This window comes from Phoca vitulina, unplaced genomic scaffold (assembly GCF_004348235.1).
Source record: "Phoca vitulina isolate PV1807 unplaced genomic scaffold, GSC_HSeal_1.0 scaffold15, whole genome shotgun sequence".
Taxonomy (NCBI): Eukaryota; Metazoa; Chordata; class Mammalia; order Carnivora; family Phocidae; genus Phoca; species Phoca vitulina.
Window position 1 is genome coordinate 6643190 of NW_022589718.1, and position 20681 is coordinate 6663870.

Here is a 20681-nt window from a genome sequence, read left to right on the forward strand (position 1 = left end):
ACTTTAAACCTATAAATCTAAGAATATGCCACTTACCGATTGTTATAAGCCCGAGACAACAGAAGATACCTGTGTGGTGTAGTGAACCTCTGGACCAGGAACGAAGAGCCTTGAGCTTATTTCTCGTTCTGCCACCAACGCACTGGGACCTCAGAAAAGGAGAACAGGATCCTCTCTGGGACACCATGTCGCCGAAATTATCCCATCAGCTCTTGTGAGGGCAAAATGAGAGAATATAGGGGAGAGTGCTTTATGGGCCCGTAATTTAAAAAAGGGAGGGGGGAGAGTTAATTTGAGTACTTAAGAGATGTAATGGTTGGAATCTCTGAGGAAGTTTGCAAGGACAAAGCCTTGCTGGATTACCGGGAGCCTTTGAGCATCAGAACCTTCTGAGGCTGACACCACGCAGACAAGGGCCCGGGCTGGGGGCAGGGAGAGAATGCTAGGCCGCACAGTGGGTCTGTCCCAGAACAGCATGCTGTTGTGACTCAGGAAACTTGCTGTGGATGCTATCACCGATCTGATGGAAATCTGGGAGGATTCGGACCTGCTGCCTATCACGTGTACCCAAATCAAAGTCACCGTTTTGCTCGCTTTTCTCTCTGCCAAAGGTCCTGGCCTGCTGTGGGTACACTGGACAGACCTACTTTAGTTTCCTTTTCTTATCTGGTTTTGACTCAGCCTCCCCTGGCTTGCCTCCTTCATTGTTCTCAATCTCAAGGCACAATCCAGAGAGTTCTTTATTAAAAAGCTTAGACCAGGTCACCTTTCCCAAAGTGTTCCGCAGCCACCCTTGGACCCCTAGTCCAGTTAGCAAAATGAGATATCTGGAAGAACCTAGTGGCTTTGCAAGAGTCAGCCCTATCACTTGGAAAAATCATGTTCTCTTTGGCCTCCTTTCCTGCCCCCTGAAGGGGTGAGACTCAGGGTGAGGGGCCCCTCCCAGGAAATTTGCGGCCGGTGGAGCCCCAGTGCTTGCCCCAAGGTTAGCCAATGTCGCCACCTAGAGGCCGCTTAAAATAGAGGTTCTTGCGGCAAGAGGTAACCTCTTTCCTTCATAATTCCTGAAATGCCGGCATTTCATTTCCTTGCCTTTAGAAGTTCAGAATTCCTCTCATCTACGGTGTGGCTTTGGCTGCATCTCTGACCCAGGGAAAGTCCTCCGCCAAAGCCAGGCTGGCACGGTGTCAAGTGATGGGCACAGCTGCTTCCCGTCGGCCCCGATGCCCCGCTCCTGTTAGACTCACTCATTACACCAGGTCTTAAAAAATAAATCTTTTAATTGCTTTGTAATTGGCACAGATGGTATAATTCAAACTCACATTTTTATTTAACACACTCTGAAACATCATTTTATAGCTCTGACTGAAAGAATACAGGAATCATTATGGTTTTAAGTTTTACAAAATTACATTCAGCAGCAACAACAGGTTCTGAAAGTTATTTCATGAAATTAAAGACCAGGGCTTGAAAAAATAAGGAAAAAAATATCCAGAAAATAAACAACGCAGACCGAAGTCACCTGTTACGAATATTTGAGAATTGTGCTTTCTGGTTTTTGAAGACCTTGCTACTTTATTAACAACCAAGAAGTTGTAAAATTCTGCCTTATCAGGATAGCAGGGGAGGGGAGGCTAGCGATGTGCCTGGAAAATGCTCTGCATGGGCGGGAACCTCAAAGCCAGGCCTCCTCGAACTGTGAGCCTGAACTGGCTTTGAAGGAATTTCTGGGAAGCGATGAGATTCACAGGTCTTTGATAAGAAATTACCATTAAGAGGATTATGGTGGTGAAGACATCACAGCATTCAATTCTCCTCACTGGAGAGCCCAAGGGGAAAAAGCTCAAAGCCCTGTCTCTCGAGGAGGATATTAGAAAGGTCCAAACCCATTTACGTTACCTCTGTCATTTTCAGGGTCAATACCACACGGTGGCGAGTGCCATAAACTCTCAGGAGCCCCGATTTGGGTCTGGAGCACTGCCTTGAGCCTGTTCCTGAAGGTACCCGTACTGCCGTTCCAGAGCAGAGAGGAGTATCTACTGGGCGGGGTGGGAAATGGGGGCAGCAATCGCCTTGCTCCAGAGCAGCAAAGACAGTTACTCAGGAGGGGTTTGTCATACAATAATTTTCTATGAAAGGGGACGACAAACGTGAATCCCTCTCACTTTGGTGATTATAGGCATCAGTGGCCACATTTTAACCTGGGGCAGGCATTCATGGGCTGGTTGGTATTCCCGGGCAGGACTGGAAACGGAACTCAATCCCTGGCTGCTGACTTACATCCATTCTGCGGAAATGTCTGGATCTCTCAGCTCCAATCCACAGCCACTACCTGAAGTGAACTTCTTGGGTCAGACCCTAAGTACAGATGGTTTCCATCAACACACGTCGTCATCAGCACGCTCTCTGCAGGCACAAGGAGAGCACGGCTGTGCTGTAACACAGGGACTATCAAGAGGGAAATCCAGCTGAGTGCAGAGTTCGTCCTCCTGGACGGGCCCTGGCCTCAGTGTCCCTGTGCCACCTCCACCGGCGCCTTCAGGTCGGCTGCCGACTTGTCCAGGGCAGGTTTCTTGGAGTAATCTCGCTCTCCAAAAATGGTGCTTCCTACTCGGACATTCGTAGATCCCACTTCAATCTGCGGGAAAGAAGAGAAAGTATCGGGGCCCGAGTTTAAATAAGGCAGCGACCGCGGAAGCTGTGCCGGTCACTGTGGCTCTCGAGGGCCTTCTACGAAGAACGACGATAAGGCAGCTGAAGAGGGCCACGGGGCAGTGGTTAACCTTGGGTGTGTCTGAGAAATCGGTAAGCACGTCCCTGGCTGTCACCATGATTAGGGAAGACGACTGCCGCTTATCTGGGGCCGGGGATATGAGAGGTCACGCTGTGTGACTGAGACACGGTGGCACAATGGAGAGGTCTCACAGCCCACGGCCCTTCCTAATGCTCCATGATTAGGCAGGTGAAAAAACCTCCTCCTGATTGTTTGAGCACAGGATCAAATTCCATCGTACTTATAAACACAAAGTATTTTTGCACTGTTCTGATTTATGTGACTTTCTAAGGATGCACAGTGAAGTTTATATTTTGATTTTTAGCACTTTGTCAAGTTATTTCCAGAAAAGCATATATGATAAATAAACTTAAAAAAATTATAGTTTAGGGGCGCCTGGGTGGTTCAGATGGTTAAGCGTCTGCCTTCGGCTCAGGTCATGATCTCAGGGTCCTGGGATCGAGTCCTGCATTGGGCTCCCTGCTAGGCGGGGAGCCTGCTTCTCCCTCTGCCTCTGCCTCTCTCTCTCTCTGACTCTCATGAATAAATAAATAAAACATTTAAAAAAATTAGTTTAATTTTTTTTATTTTTTTATTTTTAAGTAATCTCTATATCCACTGTGGGGCTTGACCTCACGACCCCGAGATCAAGAGTCGCGTGCTCTACCGACTGGGCCAACCAGGCACCCCTTCTTAGTTCTTTAGAATCCACTTAGGGAATTATATTGAGTTTAAAAAAGTTATGTGTCAGGCTATAATTTCTATACATTTCATTTAAAAAAAGAAGGGGGTGGGGGATGCTGGAACAGTTGAGAGCCACTGCGATTTGGGGCCCTATTGCTACGATGAGGCATTTTCAAAGATTTCTCTGGCAAAAACTGCTTCCTGCTGTGGCCTTCTGGACCCTCCCCTTGAGGCAGATAAGGGCCCCCAGGAGGACACTCACTGCATGTTGGAAGTCCATGGACATGCCCATGCTCAGCTCAACCTGGTCAGTGGGGATGTTCAGCTTTTTACACAGCTCCTCTCGGAGGGACAGTAACACCTGACAGAAAGACAAGTGTGACATTTATTTTACTCCTGCCTTCTCTAAGGATGCCTGAAAGTGGCTCGATCTGAAGACCTCTGCCAAAGATTATTGATTCCTCGTGGTTTCAAGGCCTGTCAAAATTTCCAGAAGTTAGTGAAAGAGTTTTTTTTTTTTTTAGCAAATGCTCCTACTTTCAAAAAAAAACGATCAGCCATTGGAAAAGGAAGAAAAGAACTCGTGTTTTAGCCAGGTTCAAGTGGGGTTGAGAAAGGTCTGTGGGGTTTTGGAAACCTATTTTCTCCTTTCCTTATGAGAAGAGTTCAGAAGACGGCTATAACCCCCGAGGCAATATCTGGGATGTCTCTGAAGTTTATTATGACAGCCAGTCCTGTGACAGCATTTCACTAAGATGCTTCCTTAGCATGCGAGCAATCCGCGCCCCCGACCCCATCCTTGGCCCCCAGTACCTGGAAGTCCGGATTTGGTCCTTGACTAAGATCATGGCCAAAGCTTCCTATGGTCATCAGCCCCACGAATTCCAGGCTGGGGCACTTGGCATTTATGTGTTCCACCACGGCTACTGTCTCTGAAGGCAGAAGGCCGTGTTTACCTTCACAAAAAGGAACAGAAGACACTTGTACCAACATGTTAGAAGTAGCCAGAGAAAGGCTTCATTTTCATCCCTTCCTTATAACAAAGGAGGTGACTTTCGGGCTAGAGGTCTTCTTGAAAGAAATGTATCCTCAAGTCCTAAGGAGTAACTTTATTTTTGAGGTCTTTGTCTATGTTGCTTCCCTTCTGGTCATGAAATGAGCAATAATCATCTGAATCTCAGTGATCTGAGCTGAGAACAGCTAGAGCAGAGGGAAGAGAAAAAAACACTGCTTCTCTTGGGACACCAAGAAGACTCACATTGTCGAAATGCCAGACTCAGCAGAGAATTCTTTTCCTAGCTCTGGTATGTCTATAGTTTCATTAATTTATTAGGACTGTAAACATTTTAAAATAAAGTATACATCACAGTGTTCACTATGTATCTGTAAAATTTAATGGAACTTGCTAATTAACTGGAGGAGGAATCTGCTGCAAATGATTATTTGTTATGCAGTTATAAGCAATATGGATATTCTCTTTCCCTCATTTATCAAATGGAGATGCTATGAATGTTCCCTTTAATCTTTAGTTACAGCAAATTATAGCTAATTATCAAGAAATGATGTCACAGACTCAACCTGGAGTCAATTTCAGATGCACCTGTATTGATAACGTATTACATAATCTAGGTGCACGCAGAAATAATAATTGTCACAATTCACAGAACACTTATGTGTCAGGCACACGGGCCAAGTCCTAAGAGCTCTTCACTTAATATAATAACGATGCAGTAAGTACTCTTTCTATCTCCACTCTAAAAATGAGGAAACTGAGGCACAGGGAGGCTCAGTACTTTGTCCAAGGTCACACAACTAGAAACTACGCAACTGAGATTTAAAGTCAGGACACTGGCCTGAGGGTCTATCTGGAAAACAGCCTGCACTGTGTTCCTGCATGTTACGGTTTGGTGAATACTGGGGTTCTGCTGGTCGTAAGCAAATGACTGGTCTGTGAACACTTACTCTTAACAAGTGCTAACAAGTAAGATGTACAGGGTTCCCTGCCAACAGCTCTGCCCATATTACCACTTTCAATCCTCACGACACCCTCTGACGTAGGCACCATTATGATTATCACTGTCTGCCAAGGAAACTGAGGTACAGAGAGCTCAGGTAACTTGCCCGAGGCTACAATGCTGGAAAGTGCGGGGGCTCAAACCTGAGCTCTGATTTCAAAGCTCCTGCTCTGTTCACTAGGTCACCCTGTCAACCCAAGCCCCTTAAAGATATTCATTAAATGGTGACTTTCTTCTATTCTCTCCCAATGTAACACTAAGTAATTTTTTTAACACCTGAGTGTTACACATGTAACTATGCCATCTCTTTCAGGAGTGATGGACTTCTAGGAATTTTCAGGAGATCAGAGTTACAGTCCCCCTTCCTGACTTTCCTATTCTGGGCCACCAAAAAATTAAGAATTACCAAACCACAATGTATGAAAGAATTATACATGGACTGGCTTAGATGTCATTGTGCCATCTAGATCCTACAGAAAACAGCTTACTTAAAGGTCTGTGATTTCCTTCTAGAACCTTAGCTATCAGATACTTAGGGCTGCCATTCTTCCTGACCTTCAACCATCCTAAAGGAAGAAAAATCTACAATTCAGGTCGCGTCACTTACTCTCCTCTCCACTGGTGTTAACCTGGACCATAACCTTTAACCTTTCAGGAGAACCTTTTTTCTGCCACGAACTGTTCACTTTGTCTGCCAACTTCACAGAATCCACTGTTTCCAGCATGAAGAGATTGGGGACAGCTGTAACAAGAAAGAGGCAAGGTAATTCTTCACTCACCCTACTGCAGCAAGCAACATACAACCAATCTTTTTGACTTGGTGGACGGAAGAACTATTTCCCAGAAAAAGACAAGACAGTGAAGTATCAGTTCTGTTCAGACTTATGTGACAGTTTTACTAGATGTCAGTTTGAATGTCGGCCCACTGCTATCTCATCAGAAAGGACCAATCAGGGAAACAGTGCCTACCGCAACCAGGTGGCACACGCATTCAAGAGGGCTGGAAATTGTGCAGATTCCCAAGAGCAGGCTCGATGGGACTACATCTCAGTTCACACTGCGAGAACCGGGTCAAGATGACCATAAAGAAGGGATAACTATGGAGGCCAAAGTGCTTCCCTGGCAATGAAAACGCCATGTTCTTAAACTGTGGGACAGGGGTGCTCTGATTCAGCAAGGATATCAGAATGACAGCTAAGGGAGATGCTGACGTCATCGAAACCATCTCCTTTTCCAAAGAAGCATGTGACATGAAGTATCATCACTCTTGCCTCAGATACATAACAACAAACACATCAGCAACATGAGCAGCTTGCTCTTGTCAAACAGGCAATTTGCTAAGCAGTGTACATGCATTACTGCTTTTTAATCTTTACCATGGTTCATGAAGCACTATTATTACCTCCACCTTACAGATAGGGAAACTGAGGCTCAGAAAGGATAAAGTTTATTCAAGTTTACAAAACTAACAAATATTAGAGCTGTGATTTAAACGATGGCAAACTCCTATTTTTAAAAAGATTTTATTTGCTTGAGAGAGAGAGAGTGAGAGTTGGGGGGGGAGGGGCAAGAGGAGAGGGGCAGACTCCCTGCTGAGCAGGGAGCCCAACATGGGGCTTCATCCCAGGACCCTAAGATCATGACCTGAGCCAAAGGCAGATGCTTAACCATCTGAGCCACCCAGGAGCCCCATGACTCCATATTCTTTTTTTTTTTTTAAAGATTTTTCATTTATTTATTTATGTGTGTGTGAGAGGGAAAGAGAGAGAGCAAGAAAGCACAAGCAGGGGGAGCAGCAGGCAGAGGGAGAAGCAGGTTCCCCACGGAGCAAGGAGCCTGAAGCGGGACCCTGGGATCATGACCTGAGCCGAAGGCAGACGCTCAACCGACTGAGCCATCCAGGTGTCCCATGACTCCATATTCTTAATGCTGAATTTGAGCTCAGGCTACTTCACTTGAAAAAATATGTATTTAAAAGGGGCGCCTGGGTGGCTCAGTCGTTAAGCGTCTGCCTTCGGCTCAGGTCATGATCCCAGGGTCCTGGGATCGAGCCCCACATTGGGCTCCTTGCTCCGCTGGAAGCCTGCTTCTCCCTCTCCCACTCCCCTGCTTGTGTTCTCTCTCTCGCTGTGTCTCTCTCTGTCAAATAAAGAAATAAAATCTTAAAAAAAAAATGTATTTAAAAAAGAGACCAAAAGTAGACATGCTTGAAGTAAAAAAAAAAAAAATGCAATATAGAAGTATATGCAGTAAAAACTCAAAGCCTCTCATCCTAGAAACTACCACTATTACCATTGGGCTGAGGATTCTTCCACATCTATTTTAGTGTATTTCCATCCAATCACACACCCCCCCCCCCCCAGATGTATAATTTCCTGTTATTTTTTGAAATAACATACAGATTGGATCATACTGGTTTTTTTTTTCCCTAAAGATTTTATTTTTAAGTAATCTCTACACCCATTGTGGGACTTGAACTTATAACTTATAACCCTGAGATCAAGATTCACACGCTCCACTGACTGAGCCAGACAGGCGCCCTGGATCATAGTAAATGTTTTATGGGTTGCTTGCTTCCAGTTAGCATGATTTTTTTTCCAGTTACATGATTTTTTTTACATCAGTACCATAAATCTACTGGTACTTTTAACAACTGCAATATTCCACAAAACAGATGATCACAATTTACTTAACATTGTTCTTATTAATAGACATTGTTTCTTTTTTACTACAAAACCAAAGCTTTGAAACAGATCTTTGGGCACATATACAAGTTGCTATAGGATACATGAGTTCTAAGAATTGAAATTACTAGTTAAGGAGGAAGTACAATTAAAACTGTGTTAGATACTAGAAATCCAAAAAAGCCCTACCATTTTAGAATCTTCCTGGCAAAATGCGGAATGCTCACTTACTCATGCTCTCAAAACACTGGATATTAGCAGACTTTTTATTTTTTGCAAACCTGATCAGTGAAAAGCAGAATTTATTATTGTATTTTGCATTTCTCTTATTGAGGGTAAGCATTTTTCATTTGATTACTGGTCTTTTGTATATTTTATCCTTATAAATGGCCTGTTCTTAGTTTTTCCCTATGTTTTTTCTTATGCATTAACAAATATACATATGGTTCTTTATACATTATGGACATTAATCTCTTCCCCTTTTAAAAAATATTATTTTACTACCAATCTGTGTTTCCCTTTTGCTTTGACATATAGAAAGCTTTAATTTTTATGTAAGCAAATGTGCTAATTGTATCTTTTATGGCTTCCAAACTTTATGTTTTATTTAGAAAGGCCTTTCACCAGCCTGAAAAAATAAAAATATTTTCCTATTTTTCTTCTAATACTTCATAGTTTTGATTTTCAAGTTAAGATTCTTTAGTCTCACTGGAATTTATTTACACTGTGAGGAAGGGAATCTAATTTAATTATTTCTCCAATAAAAAGCTGATTGTCTTGCTGCCACTTATTAAGTATAAATAGGCTCCCTACTTCCCCCACACCTAATATGAAATAGCTTTTAAAAATAATATAATAGACTTCTGCTTTCCGACAAGATGAAATACAGGGGTCAGATTCACCCTCCCACCCGAACGTCCAAATGGACAAAGTATATAAGACAATGGTTTACAAAAACTGGGTATCATGCAATGAAAGACAGTGATCTCTGAGGGATGAGAAACGAATGAAGTGAGCCCTACAACTGCCCCAGCTTGCTGCCTGGAGAGTTTCTAGAATGTGGCACAGGAAGGGGGAACACGGGCAGAGTGTGGACCCAAGTTGAGGACATGAACTGAGAATCTGGAAAGACTAAGGAGCTAGAGTGCACAAGGCAGAGTTCGGGAGAGGACAGAGCTGCACACAGAGAGATCACTGGTGAGTTGTGAAGGGCTCCCTTCCAGAACTCAGCTGGGTACAGATCAGCATGTGCATGTGAGGAAATCAGCCCTGGCTGAGGACAGAACTGTTTGAAAGGATTAGAAGAAATTAGAAATAGGCATGGAATAGTGCCTATTCCCACCAGACAGGCTCAGGATTCATGGGGCACTGGGTATAGAGTACATGGAGTAATGGGGAATAATTAGTCCTAGACTGAGCTCTGCTCCAGTCACACCAACTAATCTTAAAAGCAAGACCTAAAAAGATCAAACTGTTCTCAAGTAACTTAACTGTGTTCCAAACAAAGCTCAAAGATATTTATAAGAATACAAAAACGACCAGCTCCCAACAAGAAAATTCACAATGTTTGGCTGTCCAAAAAAAAAAAAAAAATCAGACACTCAAAGAAGCAGGAAATATGATACATAATGAGGGGTTAAATCAATCTGTTGAAACTGCTCCAGACTGTCAAAGATGATAGAATCAGTAGATAGCACATTAAAACAGTTTCTATAACCATGTGCCATATATAAAAAATATAGAGAGCCATGGAAGATACAAAAAAAGACTCAAATTGAACTTCTAGTGTGAAAACTACCATGTAGGAGATGAAAAATCCACTGATGGGATTAATGGCAAGTTAGACAATGCTAAAGAAAGGCTTAGTTACCTTGAAGAAATGATCCAAAATGAAACACAGAGGGGAAAAAAAAAATCATAAAAATTAAAAGAGCATCAGTGGGCTGTGGAATCACCTCAAGCAGACTGATAGGTAACTGGAGTCCCCAAAGGACAAGAGAAAGGGGGAGGCAGAAAATATATGTGAAGAAACAACAGTTGAGAAATTTCTAAACTTGATTAGAACCCCAGATCCAAGAAGCTCAATGAACCCCAAGCACAAGAAATGTGGAAAAAAAAAAAAATTACACCAAGACATATCATAATCAAATTGCTCAAAGCCAGTGATAATGAGAAAATCTTAAAAGTAGTTAAAGGAAAAAAAAAAACATGTTACACACAGAGGAACAAAGATAAGGATGACATTATATTTCTCATTGGAAACAATGTAAGTAAAGACAGTGGAGCAACATCTTTAAAGTACTGAACGAAAAAACTGTCAAGTTACAGTTCTATAGTCTGCAAAATTACCTCTCAAAAATAAAGGTGAAGGTGCAAAAAAGTTCAATGGAAAAGAATGAAGTTACATCTCCCTCTTCCTTAGGCTATACATAAAAATTAACTCAAAAAGACCCAAAGGTGAGAGTTAACACTATAAAACTCTTAGAAGAAAACAGGAGTAAATCTTTGTGACCTTGGGGGCATCTGGCTGGCTACTCTCCATCTGAGGGTTGTGAGTTCAAGCCCCACATTGGGCACAGAGATTACTTAAAAAAAAAAAAAAATCTTTGTGACCTTGGATTTCTTAGTTACAGTACCAAAAGCACATGCCACAAAAGAAAAAAGAGATAAACTATTGTATATTGAAATGAAAGATTTCTGGGCTACAAATGATACCATAAAGAAAATGAAAAGACAACCCATCGAATGGAGAAAATATTTGCAAATCATATATAGCATAAAGGACTGGTACATAGGATATATAAAGAACTTTTACAACTCAATAATAAAAAGACCCAATTAAAAAACACACAAAGGATTTGAACGGACATTTCTCCAAAGAAGATGTACAAATGGCCAATAAACACATGAAAAAATGCTCAACTTCATTTGTCATTAGGGAAATGCAAATCAAACCACAATGAGATACCATTTCACATATTTTTTATTACACCACTTTATCTCCTTTGCTGACTTATTAGCTATAACTCTCTATTGTGTTATTTTATTGGTTGCTTTATTTTATTTTTTAAAGTAAGCTTTATGCCCAATGTGGGGCTTGAACTCATGACCCTGAGATCAAGTTGCAACGCTCTACCAACTGAGCCAGTCAGGCACCCTTATTGGTTGCTTTTAAAGTTGAACTTACAGACAGTCTATCTTAAAATGGTGTCATACCACTTCATATAAAGTTTAAGAACCTAATAATAGTGTACTTCTGTTTCTTACTTTCCTTTTTGTATGTTACTGTTTCAATGCACTTTACTTTTTCATGTTATAAATCCCACAATACATCATTATTTTTGTTTATATAACATATTATACTAATAGAACAGCAGAGAAAAATTAATGAAACTAAAAGTAGTTCTCTGAGGAGATTGATAAACTTGATAAACCTCCAGCCAGATGGATTAGGAAAAAAAAGAGAAGACACAAATTACCAGCATCAGGAATGAGCTGACATCACTACAGATTCTACAGATATTAAAAGGATAATAAAGAGATATTACAAACAACTTAATGCTCATAAATTTATTATTTTAGATGAAATGGGCAAACTCCTCGAAAAACATAAAGTAACAAAGCTCACCTAAGAAAAAACAGATTATGTGAATAGTCTATTAACAAAATTGAAACTAAACTTAAAAACCTTCCTACAAAGAAACTCCAGGCCTCACTGGTGAATTCTACCAAGCAGTTAAGGAAGGGACCATACCAATTCCACACAAACTCTTTCAAGACTGAAGAGGTGGAAATACTTTCCAGTTCATTCTATGAGGCCAGCATTATTCTGTTATCAAACCTAAAAAAAGATATTACAAGAAAACAACAGCCCATGTCCTTTATGAATGTAGGTGCAAACATTCTAAGCAAAACTTAACAAATCAAATGCAACATTACAGTAAAAGGATAATACTGCCTGACCAAGTGAGCTTATTCCTAAGAACATAGGGGTGGTTTAACATTTGAAAATCAATAAATATAATTCAACATGTTAATAAACTGAAAAAGAAAAACCCGCAGGATCATTTCAATGGATGCAATAAGGCATTTGACAAAATCTAACACTGATTCTTGATAAAGCCTCTCAGCAAACTAGGATTAGAAGAGTAATTCCTCCTTCTGATAAAAAACTCAAGAAAAACATGCATATACACTTGTAGCATTTCTATTCAATACTGTATTGGAGGTATTAGCTAGTATAATAAGGCAAGAAAAAGAAATAAAAGGCATCCAGATTGGCAATTGTCTTTGTTTATAGGTAACATAATTGTCTACCTAGAAAATTATATGGAATCTGCAAAAACAAAACAAAACAAAAAAAACTCCCCAAACCCCCACTAGAATAAGTAGAACTTAAAAAACTACTAAGAAACTACTAGAATAAGTAGAACTATTAGCATGAGTTTAATAAAGTTGCAGGATAGAAAATGAATATACAAAATCAATTGTATTATATATTAGCAAAAAACAATCAGAAATTGAAGTAACAGCATCAATAACAGTATCAATAGACAGCATCAAAATATAAGAAAAACTTAGATATAAATCAGACAAAAGATGAGGAAATCCTGCACAATGAAAACTACAAAATATTACTGAGAGAAGTTAAAGAAGACCTAAATAAATACTGAGCTATACCCCCATTAATGTGTTGGGAGACTCAGTATTTTTACTATGTCAATGTTCTCCAAACTGATCTAGAGATTCAATATAATCCTAATCAAATACCTGGCAGGATGTTTGTTTTGTTTTATTTTGGTAGAAACTGACAAATTGGTTTATATGGAAATGCAAAGGATCTAGAATAGCCAAAATGACTTTGAAAAAGAAGAACAAAGTTGGGGACTAACAATACTCAATTTCAAGAATTATTATAAAGCAGGGCACCTGGGTGGCTCAGTCGTTAAGCGTCTGCCTTCGGCTCAGGTCATGATCACAGGGTCCTGGGATCGAGCCCTACATCCCCCAGAGAGAGGGAACACAAGCAGGGGGAGCGGGAGAGGGAGAAGCAGGCTTCCCGCTGAGCAGGGAGCCCGATGTGGGGCTCGATCCCAGGACCGTGGGATCACGACCTGAGCCGAAGGCAGACGCTTAACGACTGAGCCACCCAGGAGCCCCAATAAATAAAATCTTTAAAAAAAGAATTATTATAAAGCTCCAGTAAATCAAAGTAGGATGCTATCAGTGTAAAAGTAGGTAAGTAGATCAGTGGAACAGAGTAAATGGTCTAGAAATAAACCCATGGATAGCTGATTTTTGATAAAGGTGCAAAGGAATGAAATGGAGAAAGGACAGACTTTCCAACAAGTAGTGTTGGAACGATTAGATATTTATATGCAAAAAAACCCCTATCTTGGAATCATACCTTGCACCATTTACAATAATTAACTCAAAGTGAATAATGAAGCTTAATATAAGACTGAACAGTATAAAACTGCTAGGAGAAAATCTGTATGATTCGAACCATAGGGAAATATTTTTTAGACACAACACCTAAAGCACAGTCTATGAAAATATAAATTGATAAAATGGACTTCATCAAATTAAAAACTTCTGCTCTTTAAAAGACGCTGTTAAGAGAATGAAAAGACAAGCAATAGAGTGGGAGAAAAAATTTGCAAAGCATGTATCTGATAAAGGACTATTATCTAGAATATATAAAGAATTCTCCTGTCTGAAAAGTAGAAAAATCCAATTAGAAAACAGGTAAAAGATTTTGATAGACACTTCACCAAAGAAGATAAATGGATGCAAACATGTGAAAAGGTGTTCCATATCATTAGCCATGAGGGAAATGCAAGGACACCACCACATACCTACTAAAATGGCTAAAATTAAAAGACCGACTATGTTAAGTGTGGGCAAGGATGTGGAGGAACTTGAACCACTGCTGGTGGGAATGTACAACGGCACAACCACTTTGGAAGACAGCTTGGCAGTTTCTTCAAAAGTTAAACATACATGATGGGTAGAGGGTTTCAGTTCTGAGAGGGGAAAAGAATTCTAGAGGATAGATAGTAGTGACGGTTGCAAACAATGTGAATGTACTTGATGCCATTGAACTGTATACTTAAAAATAGTTAAGATGACAAATTTTATGTTATGTGTATTTTACCAGAATTAAAAAAAAGTTAAACATATATTTATCATGTGATTCAGTCATTCTACTCCTAGGTATTTATTCCAAGAAGAAAAAGTCCAGGGGTGCCTGGGTGGTTCAGTCTGTTAAGCGTCTGCCTCTTGATTTCGGCTCAGGTCGTGATCTCAGGGTCGTGAGATCGAGCCCCACATCAGGCTCAGCATGGAGTCTGCTTGTCCCTCCCCCCAACCCCCACCGCTCACATGCTCTTTCTCTCTCAAATAAAAATCTTAAAAAAAAATTCTTACAAAGATGTTCACAACAATTTTTCCCCCTTACCTCTATAATAATTTTATTTGTCATAGACCCAAATTAGAAGAAACCCAAATGGCCATCAATAGGTGAATGGTTAAACTAAAAGGAGTGAACTACTGATACACAAATCAACATGATTAACCTTAAAATAATTATGCTGAGTGGAAAAAGTCAGACCAAAAAAAGTACATTCTATTTATGATTCCATTTATATAAAACTCTTAACAAGGTAAATTAATCTACAGTGACAGAAAGCAGGTAAGTAGTGCTGAAGGAGGGAGGCACCTGGGTGGCTCAGTTGGTTAAGCGTCTGCTTTTGGCTCAAGTCATGATCCCAGGGTCCTGGCATTGAGCCCTGCATCGGGCTCCCTGCTCAGCGGGGAGTCTGCTTCTCCCTCTGCCCCTCCCCTCGGCCCATGCTCGCTCTCTCTAAATAAATAAATAAATAACAAAATCTTAAAAAAAAAAAAGTAGTGCTGAAGGAGGGATTGGGGAAGAAGCGGGAAGAAGGGGTTACAAAGGGCATGAGGAAACTTTTTGGGGTGATGGATGTGTTTACTATCTTGACTGCTGTAATGGTTTCACAGGTACAATCATATGTTGAAACTAATCAAATTGTGCACTTTAAATATATACAATTTACTGTAGGTCAATTATACTTCAATAAAGCTGCCTAAAAAAATAAAGGTTATTTTAATTTTGACACATTGAGAAAAATAAGTATTCAGTTCCTCAAACAGATCTCCACATGTCATCAGCATATGGTTAAATCCTTCTGTAGTTAATTCTTAATTTACTTTACTGTACTTTACTGTATTTCACTGTATATTATATTTTATTATTATGTACTGTGTTTTATTGTATATTATTATATTTTATTTACTATAGCTTTTTTTTTTTTAAGATTTCATTCATTTTTTTGACAGAGAGAGAGAGCACAAGCAGGGGGAGTGGCAGGCAGAGGGAGAGGGAGAAGCAGGTTCCCCACTGAGCAAGGAGCCTGATGTGGGGCTCGATCCCAGGACCCTGGGGATCACAACCTGAGCTCAAGGCAGACACTTAACTGACTGAGCCACCTAAGCACCCCTATAGCCTTACATTTAAAGGGAAAAGGACAAAAATATCTCCCTTGTCAAGTGAAAAATTTTATGGGCTACAATCCCTTATATTTTATTTGAAAGACCACCAAATGATACCTAACACTTCCAAGTAGGGTAGGTTTCCAAGTATAAACAACCCAGTCAATGGTGAATTCATTCTGTTCTTGGTATGAGGCTTTTTCCTTATACTAAGAATTAAGATTTTTTTTCCCACAAAACTCCAAAACACAAATGGTGAATTAGGACTATTCTAAAAGCTGTTCCCTTTTCCACAGAAAGTAGTGTAAGTAACATAATGATAGAGATTTTGTCTTCATATTTAGAATTTTATCTTACCCATCAATTTGTTGACATTTTGTTTCTGTAGGTGCCCAATGAAGTGCCATTTGATCTCAGGACATGAAGACAGAATCTGAAGAGAAAAAGGTAACCATGTTTGACTTAGAATTTATGAAGGCCTTGCTGGCTCAAATACCTTACACACTCCCTTCTGTCTTTTCATGTCTATGCAACAAACCACTATCACCATCTTCAGCCAGGCAGGCTCCTAAGGATACTTACAGAAAAACCTAAGGCTTCTACTCTGTTTCTCTTCCTTGTTCCCATCAGCTCCCTCTATCTTTTAGATATCATCCATGAAAAATGAACTGATTATGGAGCACCTGGCTGGTTCAGTCGGTAGAGCACATGACTCTTGATCAGAGTGGTGAGTTCAAGCCACACACTGGGTGTGGAGCCTACTTAAAAAAAAAAAAAAAAAAAAAAAAAAAAAGGATGAACTGATTAAAGCTTTCAAATCTCAAAAGGACCCAGGATTATAGCAAGCTCCTAAATCACCACATCCAAAAAGCTGCAAAGGAGAAAACTATAGTCTTAGTGTTAATAAAGAAAGAAAATCTAGCTGAGAAGTATTTGGAGCTCAAGGTGAATGTAGACATTTCTACCACCAGTTGACCCTCCTGTAAAACTCAACCACCAAAATGGGTCTAACTTGCAACTGAAGGGCCAAGATTAGATACAAACTGAAGGATTGAGGTATCCACTTACTTTAGGATTTGATGCTTTTTCTAGCAGTTCTTGAACCTAAAGGATAAAAACAGAATGAGTCAGAAGCCTGGCAATCATGACTCTTCCAAAGGCAGACTGGAAAAGGACTCTTACGTAGTTCTCTCCGAAAGTACGCTGGCCATGACTGTAGGCTTCAATCACCATGTCTGCAGGTTTGGTTTTGCTGACTGCTACTAGCCGGGGCTGGATGGCTGGGAGATCCTGCCAAGAGGGAAAGAGCCAAATGAGTGAATGTTTAGGAATATTATCCCAATAAGTTCTGTAAGATGGATCCCATAGAATCAATCGGCATAGGTCTTAACTTGACATCGGGTAAGCTCCATTATTCCAATACTGGAGGGAGACCAGCATCAAATAATGTTGATCCAATGTCTTTCAAATGTATGGCATCCAAATCTAGAGTGTTAGCTACTTTAACATCTAGTCTCTCTCAGAAGAACTGGGAAGGTAAGTAAAAGCAGTATTTCCTTAAAATGTGGTCTTTGACCAACTGCATCAGCATCATCTGGGTACCACTCCAGACCTACTGAATCTGAATCTCTGGAGCTGGAGTCTGAGAATCTGCTATTTAAACAAACTCTCCAGATGATGCTCTTGTCTACCAAGGTTGGAGGTTTAAGAATCACTTCATTAAGGGACGGCATTACCCTCTGACTAGAGGGGATGCCACTGCTGGCTTCTGAAACTCCAAATTAAGTTTTGGAAACTCATTCTGGGCCTGGTATATTCATTAACATTGCCCCCCACTTTCCAAAGTGGCCTGTGTGGGGTAGCTTTGTAATTTACTGTGCAATCTATCAAGAACCAGTAGCAGAACAGAGGTAGGGACACCAAAAACTCTGGACTCAGGATTAGGCCCATATGACCCCCCTGTTACAGCCATCACATAAAAAGCAGAGCTTCCCTGCATTCTACTGCAACCAAATCTATACAGAGGCAACAAGAGATCCATCTATCCTCACATATCTCAGTTTTCATATACTCCATCACCCTCTGCAATTTTTACAGAATCACTGTATTTTCTTCTTTTTTCAAAGATCTCTTTTATTGTCTGTGTGTAAAACCAAGCAGAGACTCATTTTTCTGAGGGCAGCAATGATACACTCAGTGATTCAGTAGAAATGAATGAGGGACACGTCATGTCAGGCACAGTGGATCCTCCATTCACGTGGATTACTTTGCTGCTTAGAAAGACCCATAACTGAACAGGCTTAAAATAGGCATAACCTCATGTCTCTGAACATGACATGGAAGAAACCCTGATTGCTTTTTTCTAATATGATTGTGATGGCTAATTTTATGAGAATCACTGTATTTTCAAAGGCCCTGAAGACTCAGATCTATTAGCAAGAAGTTTCCTTTTCCTTCTGAGGGATGCATTACCAGCCTTTTATGAGACTATGTCATAGCTCTTATGGTTATTATGATGAATTGATAATTTCCAGAGAGAAAAGTGAACAGGCAGCCCATCTGCCTGAGGAGTTATGCTGGGAGAACCTCCCAGAGTGACATTTATTAGGGAGAATCACTGAGAATCATAGAACATCAATGCCAGCAGTGAGCTTAAAGCAATCAGAGCTTATTCCATTGCCTATGGCAGACGAGGAAACTCAGGGCCAGAGTAGTTAAGTGACTTAGTTTAAGGTAACATCTATTTAGTAGCCAAGAAAAGACTATACTAATCTAGGTCTTCTGTCTCCAGGACAGCATTCTGAATTCTGACACCATAAATGCTTGATCAGAGAAACTTTGACCTTTCTGTTCAGTTGTGTCTCATTCCACACCATTCAGCTTAAACTTACAAGGAGGGAAGCAAATATCGACCCTTGATCTAATTAAATTCCAAGAAGAGACAGAATATAATAAGGGGGAAAAAAGTCTCCCTTTAAACTGCTTGGGATTGGATGTCAGCTCCCTCCTGCCCCAAACGTCCCAGTAGAGTCGGGCCAATCCACCTTCTCTTTCACCTACGAGTGGTGATCTCAGGAGACCTGGCCTCTTTTGGGTGCTCTTGTAGTAGACGTCTTGCAGCGTCTGGGCACAGGACTGGCGCTCTCCCGTCCGCTAAGGCTTTCGACCCCTACACAAGGCGGGGTGGGCAATGGCCCCGATGTCGGGGGAATGGTCATTTTCTCGGGTGGTGGACACCTTCTGCTCCAACTGAACCAACCTCCAGAAAACCTGGCAGACTCGTCGCGAGGTCACGGAGGAAACCCTTCGCTAGCCTTGTGGGGGCTCTGCAACCCGCGCCGACGCCAAGGCGGCAGGACGGCTCGCCGCCGGGAGACCCCCTCTGCGTCACCGTGACGACCCATTCCCACGCAGGTGTCCCCTCCTCAAAGCAGCGGCCCACCGTCCCCACGCTGTCTCCTTCCTCACCCGCGGCCGCCGTGCCACCGCCTGCTGCACGCGCTCGTTCACTGCCCGCAGTGCGAACCCGACTCCCAGCTCCGCCGACATGCTGCCTGCTCTCCACATCCCCAGGGACCAACGCCGAGCCCAGACCCCTTGCACCCCCAGGCTGAGACCACTTTCCGGTCCCGCCCAGCTCGCGTCTCGTGTGGTCCAATCGCCGCTCACCACCGAATCGTCTCATCCAATCGACACTGGGGCGGGGGCGGGGCGGGGCGGGGGCGGGACGGTGGGCGGCCCCGCCCCGCGGCGGCGGCCATCTTGGGGAGGGCACCCGGGGGCTTGCTGGGGACATGCTGGCCGGCCTCTGGACGGGGCGCTGGGGTCTGGAGGCCGCCTCTGGAGTGGTTCCGGTGCCCGCCGCCCCCCGCCCCCGCCCTGGCGAGTCTTCCACGTCCAGCTGCCTGAGCGCCGCCCCCGGCCTTGTGGGAGCTTTCTGACGAAAAAAAAAAAGAGGGCCTGTTCCTGGGTCCTTGTCCTTTTCCAAATGCCCCACAGATCTGCCCGTCCCTGGCGTTCAAAGAGCTGCGTGGGGACCAGGACTTGAAGCTGCTGGAGCGGGAGACATGGCTTTTAGTGTCTCAGATGAGTCTTGTGAGGAACCGTTAAGAGATACAAAAGAAAACTGTTGCTAAAGAACACGTCCTGATTCAAATGTACGGTTATTCTTGTCATCCTTGAAACCAGTGCTGTCCAATTGAAATATGCGATCCACACAAGTAATTAAAGAATTTCCAATTGGCGCATAAAAGGTAAAACATTTTAATGAATACATTTAACCCAGTATCTCCAAAGTAAAGTTTCATTATGCAACCAATAGGAAAACGTAATGAGATTTTTTTTTTCTTAATTTGGCAGAGAAAGAGCACAAGTAGGCAGAGAGGCAGGCAGAGGAGAAGCAGACTCCCCGCTGAGCAGGGAGCCCGATGTGGGGCTCGATCCCAGCACCCTGGGATCATGACCTGAGCCGAAGGCAGATGCTTAACCGACTGAGCCACCCAGGCGCCCCTGAGATTTTTTTTTTTTTTTAAGATTTTATTTTTAAGTAATCTCTACACCCAAGTGCGGCTTGAATTTAACAACCTGAAGATCAAATATCGCATGCTCTACCCATTGAGTCAGCCAGGCGCCATGAGATTTTGTTTTATTGTACTTAACTTACAAAACTCGCTGTGTAGTTTTGATTTACAGCATGCCTCAATTCGGGCTATCCATATTTCACGAGGTCAGTAGCCACCTGCGGCTGGCGCTACCTTATCAGAGGAGAGCACAGGCAGCTTTAGACGTCTAGCATGACCTCGGCACACATTCAGTCCAATTCTTGAGTGTCCTATGTGTCCAGCTCTGGGCCACATGAGGGTCATAAACATGAGGAGGAGCCAAACAATAAATTTTACTAATACAGTAAAATACAAAGTTTGATAGTCAGATGGTGAAATAGTAGGTGCTGTGGGTAGGTAGAAAGAGATCAATTGTGTTAAGAAAAGCGCTTTTGTACTGTTTAAAGAT

General features: G+C 42.0%; 1 protein-coding gene across 1 annotated transcript; it reads right to left on the reverse strand.

Moving 5' to 3' along the window:
- Positions 1 to 841: 841 nt before the first annotated feature.
- On the reverse strand, positions 842 to 19292 carry PLPBP (pyridoxal phosphate binding protein). The gene is made up of 8 exons (XM_032413421.1): positions 19140 to 19292; positions 16854 to 16961; positions 16740 to 16775; positions 16029 to 16104; positions 6080 to 6214; positions 4271 to 4413; positions 3720 to 3818; positions 842 to 2638 (listed from the first exon to the last, which is right to left on the reverse strand). Exons 1-8 carry the CDS (start codon positions 19236 to 19238, stop codon positions 2507 to 2509), a joined length of 828 nt encoding a protein of 275 aa, XP_032269312.1. The 5' UTR covers positions 19239 to 19292; the 3' UTR covers positions 842 to 2506.
- Between the last annotated feature and the right edge of the window lie 1389 nt (positions 19293 to 20681).